Raw genomic sequence first — 6,000 nt, forward strand, 5'->3', positions numbered from 1 at the left:
CTCTTTGCTTAAATATTTAACTAGATTGGTAGAACAGAGGCAACATTTGACAAGTCTATTTAAAGACGAGGTGAAAAAGCCATATCAGCACTTCATTAAATGGCAATATTTTTCAGAAAATTTCAAAACTTTAAATTTTACACTTCTGAGAGTTACCAGGTTAAAAAGTACAAGTGATCACTAATGAGTGGCACTGGCTCATGTTCAAATCCATTTCATGATCCAGAAGTTTTGAAACAAGACAAATTAATGAACTCAAGGGAAGAACATCTGAATCACAAACTTCTGATGAAAGCAATTCTAAACAGGCCAAGCAAACTGATAATTATATTCATGTTGTTCTCACTTGAATAATTTTGAATAATTTGCTTGTTTCTTTTAAATGTCACACAAGTGTTTAAAAATCTGAACATAGCTTTTCAATCCAAGATACCTCACATCCACACACTGAGGTCATTACTCCTATATTTGTTGAAGTATGTTATGTTCAAATTTGTTATACCAACAGTTTTTAAATCTTCCACTACCATTTTGCAAGTTGATTTCTACAGCAGACTAAACTACACTGCTCAACAAAAATTAATGGAACATGTAGAAAATGTGTGTAACTCTGGAAGCTTGCAGTGAAGTGGGACAAAATTTGATATGATAGTGTACTATAGAATAATGATGATATGAGGAGACAGCAACGTCCAAGGGCTTCCCACACGTGTGCGATCAGAATTAAGTTCAGTGATTGTGCTCTTCATGGCAGTTGTTGGATATCTTCAGTTTCAAGATATTCCTCCACCACTTGAGCTCTATGTACAGTGGCATTGTCATTCGTGAAAAGAAAATATGACCCAATTTCACCCCTAAAAAGTCACACATAGGGTCCAGAATTTAAAACAAATACACCAACCATTTAATTATAATGGTTTAATACTGGAAACTATAAAATGTACCAAACCATACTACACTGTAAAATGATATATGCAAAAGACTGATTTACAAAATAAATATACGATGAAACTTTAATATACAATAAAATATAAATAAATAAAATATTTAAAATACAATAAAGATAAAAGCGATAAAACATCGACTGAAGCTTTCGGAGGCTTCCGTCTCCTTTCTCAACAACAATGATGTTTAAGCAACACATCCTTAAGTAACAGGCTCACAGCACACGTGGTTGACCAGGCGCATGCTCAATATTTCTTCCATACGATCCAGAACCAGAAGCGGCTCAGGAGCGTGGAAATATAAAACGCTCGTCTTTTGCCAGGACCACAGCTTCTAGTAGGGGTTGAAATCAAACACCCCTGTCCCTATTCATACTATTGTTCTCAGACGAGCCTATCCACAAACTCTCTAGCCACTTACGGTCCCAGAACCTATGCGCCCGGTCAAGGATGAATAGGGACAGGGGTGTTCGATTTCACCCCCTACTAGAAGCTGTGGTCCTGGCAAAAGACGAGCGTTTTATATTTCCACGCTCCCGAGCCGCTTCCGGTTCTGGATCGTATGGAAGAAATATTGAGCATGCGCCTGGTCAACCACGTGTGCTGTGAGCCTGTTACTTAAGGATATGTTGCTTAAACATCATTGTTGTTGAGAAAGGAGGCGGAAGCCTCCGAAAGCTTCAGTCAATGTTTTAAGGCCTTTTTGAAGATATAGTCACACATAGGGTTCAAGGATCTGTTCTCGGTACCTCTGCACATTTTCAGTACCTCTATCTGAAACATGATGAGGGTGCAGCCATTGATCATTATTCTGCCCAACATGAGAACACCGTCTCCACCGTAAGTGTCACTTTCTCTGATGTTAGAGGGTTGGTACCACATTCCTCGTTGTCTCCAGATGAAATAACGTTTAGAATCTGTTTGTAGGCTAAAACAAGACTCATCAGAGAACAGAACTATACCCCATTTGTAAGAGCATGTTCAATCACATGTACGTGGTACCAGTTTTGATGAGCTCTGTGGTTGTTTGGGGTTAATGGGATACAAACCACCGGCTTCCTTGTGTAGAGCCTACTTGATTTGAGCCTTCTTGACACAGTCCTGTTGGAAATGTTTTCACCTGTGGCTGCAAGAACCGCAAGAGACAGTTTATGACAAGACATCATAAGGTTCCGTCTTGCTATTAGCACCAGATAGCGGTCTGTTCTGGTTGACATAGCCCTCAGGTAGCCTTGACTAGCTCTTGTAATGGTTCCTATCTCCTGAAACTGCTTCCATAGTGCCGAGATGACACTGCATGACACATTAAGCCAACTCATCACTTCCACTTGCAACTGCCTGGCTTCACATCATCCAACAGCCTGCCATCTCAAAGAATCATGTAAACAACAATGACCTGTCTTCTCAAAAAATCGTGTAAACAACAATGACTTGCCATCCTGAGTACTAGAGATGTGGCTATCCCACTGACCAAGCCAAAAAATGGGAGTGAAGTGATGTGGTTGCAACCTGTGTTTTATAGGCATGAAAAATTTACATAATGTGTGGCTCTGTAAGGTGTTAGATCAATTTCTATTAGATACTCAGAATTTGCATGCTAGGATGCTATTATATCAAATATTCACCTTCGGTGACATTTCACAATAAAATATTCATGAAAAACATTTTGTTCTGTTAATTTTGTCGTGCAGTGTAGAAGGATTATTCTGAGTTGGAAGACCTCTGAGACAAGAGGAGAAGATTCCGTTCTTTTGTTCAGTGAGGAAGTACTTTATTACTAAATATAACTATAGTTTAAAAGTTCATATTGAAAAAATGGTGTTTTTATAAATGCTGAGATAGTACAAACTTCATTAAATGGCCATGAATTATTTTGAAATTTGAAATGGTTTTCAGAAAATTTCAAATTTGAAATTTTTTCCAGTACACCTTGGCATTGTTAAAGATAAAGAACTAAATGAGTCAACAGATGTTTTTCATTATAGTTTCTGCCACTTTCAGTGTAAAAACCCAACCAGACACTTAAGAATTGATGAACAGAGGCCCTTGTTTGGGTAACCAACAAGTGCACAAGGAAGCTTGAAGTATAACAGATTATGTCAAGTCATGTTTGGCATTTAACAATTATTCATAGCAATGATGAGTGTGTGAGAATATTTAACCAGGTGAGAAAACAAAAATTGAGTTCAAATCTTCTATTTCTGGTGATGCTTTGGAAATGTTCTTAACAAGCAATGTCTAAACAGCAGGTCCACTGTTGAGGACAAAGTCTGCAACAGTATCTTTCTTGAAATGCATCTGTTGAAACAATCACCATCAGTTAATGTCCAATAAAAGATCCAAAGAGAAATCCACAAAAAATCATAGGTAAGCTATTTTTTAAAAGCATACTATCCTGTACTGTGCTGGTGAAGCATACTATATCTGTATTTTAATGTAAAATGTGTGTATGCTGTTAGTGAAATTTAATTTCTAGTGCAATTAAAACTTCCCACTTTTTGTAAAAAAAATCTCATTTTCCTCCAGCTTACAATTACCTGATATCCGGTTTTTTTGAAAATCAAAAGTCGGCAGCTATGCCATTGGATTTGGATACTCCAGAAGGTACTATTTGTTTAGCTGTGACCACATATGAATGTGTCCATTTGCCAATACTCAGCAGGCTGTTGTGGTGTCCCCCCTCACTACAAAATTAGACGGACATTGTGGAGTGTTATGTCACTTTGTACTCAGCAATCTTGGCATAGTTATCCAGCTTTATGCAGCTATATTTTAACTTTTCATGGAGGCATTTTTAATTTGGCACTCTTGGTCGGCCATTGCTCATCTGTTTTTATTGTTTGTTTTTGAAATGGGCCAAAACAGCTTAGGCCTTGAAGCACTAATTTAACTCAGCTATGGTGTTAAGTCCATAAAAGTTCCTCTGGTTATATTCTTTCCTTTTGCAGAGTGCACATTGCCAATTGACATTTCACTTCCTTAATGATGCCTTCCCATCTTTTATCCATGCTTAAATCACCATTGGGACAGTTTTGCACAACATTTTAGTGAAATCCATTTTTTTTTTTTTTTTTCAAGATGTTCCTGCTATCCTGACTAAAACAATTAATTCCATTCAAAGTCAGTAAAACTTGCTTTGTACAGCCATAGTTGCTGGTGGATTTTTTGCACAGCTTCCTTTTATATGCATGAGAACTGCTAGGAAGTGATTGCATGCAGTACCAGTAAGTCGTGAATGTGTGGCAGCCTATTTGAATATATATATAGTAAATTATTATTTTATTATTATTCGCCAAGGAAGCTTGAGGTGTATGCTGCACCAGCCAAAAAAAAAAAAATTCCCAAGTTACCCTGAGAGAGAGAGAGAGAGAGAGAGAGAGGGAGGAAGTGCATAACAGATGTGAGCCCCTGGGATAATGAGACCATATTAAACCTTATCTCTATGTGAAGTTATTCAAGTTAAAAAAAATTTCTTGTTTCAGTCAAGTTCCTCCCCACTCACTTCCAAGAAGTTTTTATCAGTGACCCTTGAAAAACATCTTAACACGTTTACTGCCACCTATATTTGAGAGAGTGCATTAAATATGCTGCAGTCTACAATTCATGGCTTACTTTTGGACTGATCTATAAATCAGAACAAATTTCAAAATTTTATCTATTCCATGTATATAAACTAACCACAACACAAGAAAAAAAAACAGTGTTTTTTTTTTTTTCTTTTGTTGAGGTTATTTAAACTACGTGTTGTGCTAATAGCCCAGATTCAATCAGTGTGTCAACAGAATCATGCAGTAAATTTTATGTAACTGTACTTTTATATCACCCATGTATTGACTACTTAAGAATGACACTTATATGCATGAGATGCAACAATCATGTTAGGTGGATTTTGGTTTGTGCCATTCCTATATAGTGTCATTTATTAATTTTATTTAATTTCAGGTTTCACCAGTACATGATGTAGGAGTTCCTGTTACACTGCAACAAACTGATTTTTTCAACTTTGAGTCACAACTGACTAATCCAGTTACAACTACCTCAAGGTCCTTTCCTGAAGACATGGCAGGTACACTTCCTTACACACAGTTACTTGATCCATTCCTACAGAAAAATAGCCCAAATTCAGGTTTCAGCTACCGTGGACTTTCCCCCTCAGTTTCTATTCCTAATTGTTCGGGTAGCCCTCGAATAGAACTCTGTTCTCAGGAACAAGGCAGTCCATCATGTACGAGACCTTCTCTCCCAAACAGTTCCGGCCAAATAACCTCTGAGCATTTGCTGAAGCCTCCACATTTTAGTGAAAGTAACAGTCCTCAGATGAGGACAAAGTCCCCTGCCATTTCTCAAACATCTGAAGGCAGTTTATTTGGTTTGTATTCGAAGTCAGAAGATACACCTGGTGTTAAAACCATAAGAACACAGTTATCAGATCCAATTGCCAGTACCCAGCAACTCAATAGGTTTCTTCATTCAGACATTCTGACATCAGATATGTTCCACAGTGAAATCCAGAAAGGTGATACTTCATCCTGGTCTTCACCCATTCCCAGTCCTATACTTTCTGGACAGCCATCTACAACACGTGGCAACTTTTCACGACAGTACAGTATGCCTATTAGATTGCAGCATCAACAGCCAAATCAGGATAGCTTTATTGCTCAGGTAGCTAGAGACCTTGCAAGAATGAGTGCTCGGGACAAAGAAATTGACTTTCATTGTTCCATAAAATCTCAACCACCCTCCCATTCAGATAATTATCAGTCACTTAAAAGTTAACTGTTGTGCTCTTTAGAGTATCATCTTCACCATTTAATATATTATATAAGTGTACTATAGGAAATTTTTTCCTGATGTAGAGGCATATTCAAGTTATTATCCGTTCTGGTGAATCTGAACATTTTATATAATTTAAACTCAAAATGTGTTTTTATCAAAGTATTTTGAATTAATCTGGCCTAATCAATTCCTAACATAAGCCAGTTTCAGCCCTGTGTGCCTTGTATTAGACTGTTAGTATCTCTATTTTATGTATTTACACAAAAAAAAAAAAAAAAAA

At 37.2% G+C, this 6,000-nt stretch overlaps 1 protein-coding gene across 1 annotated transcript in view; it reads left to right on the forward strand.

Annotated features, from left to right (window-relative positions):
- Positions 1-5,737, forward strand: part of LOC150077556 (uncharacterized) — a 212,398-nt gene extending 206,661 nt beyond the window's left edge. Inside the window, exon 10 of the mRNA XM_090386892.1 lies at positions 4,887-5,737. Within this exon, the coding sequence (XP_090243018.1) occupies positions 4,887-5,720 (834 nt within the window). The 3' untranslated portion in view covers positions 5,721-5,737. The remainder of the gene's footprint in view (positions 1-4,886) is intronic.
- Positions 5,738-6,000: the final 263 nt, after the last annotated feature.

Source organism: Mastigoproctus giganteus, chromosome 12, assembly GCF_048544385.1.
Source record: "Mastigoproctus giganteus isolate SK-2022 chromosome 12, ASM4854438v1, whole genome shotgun sequence".
Lineage (NCBI taxonomy): Eukaryota > Metazoa > Arthropoda > Arachnida > Uropygi > Thelyphonidae > Mastigoproctus > Mastigoproctus giganteus.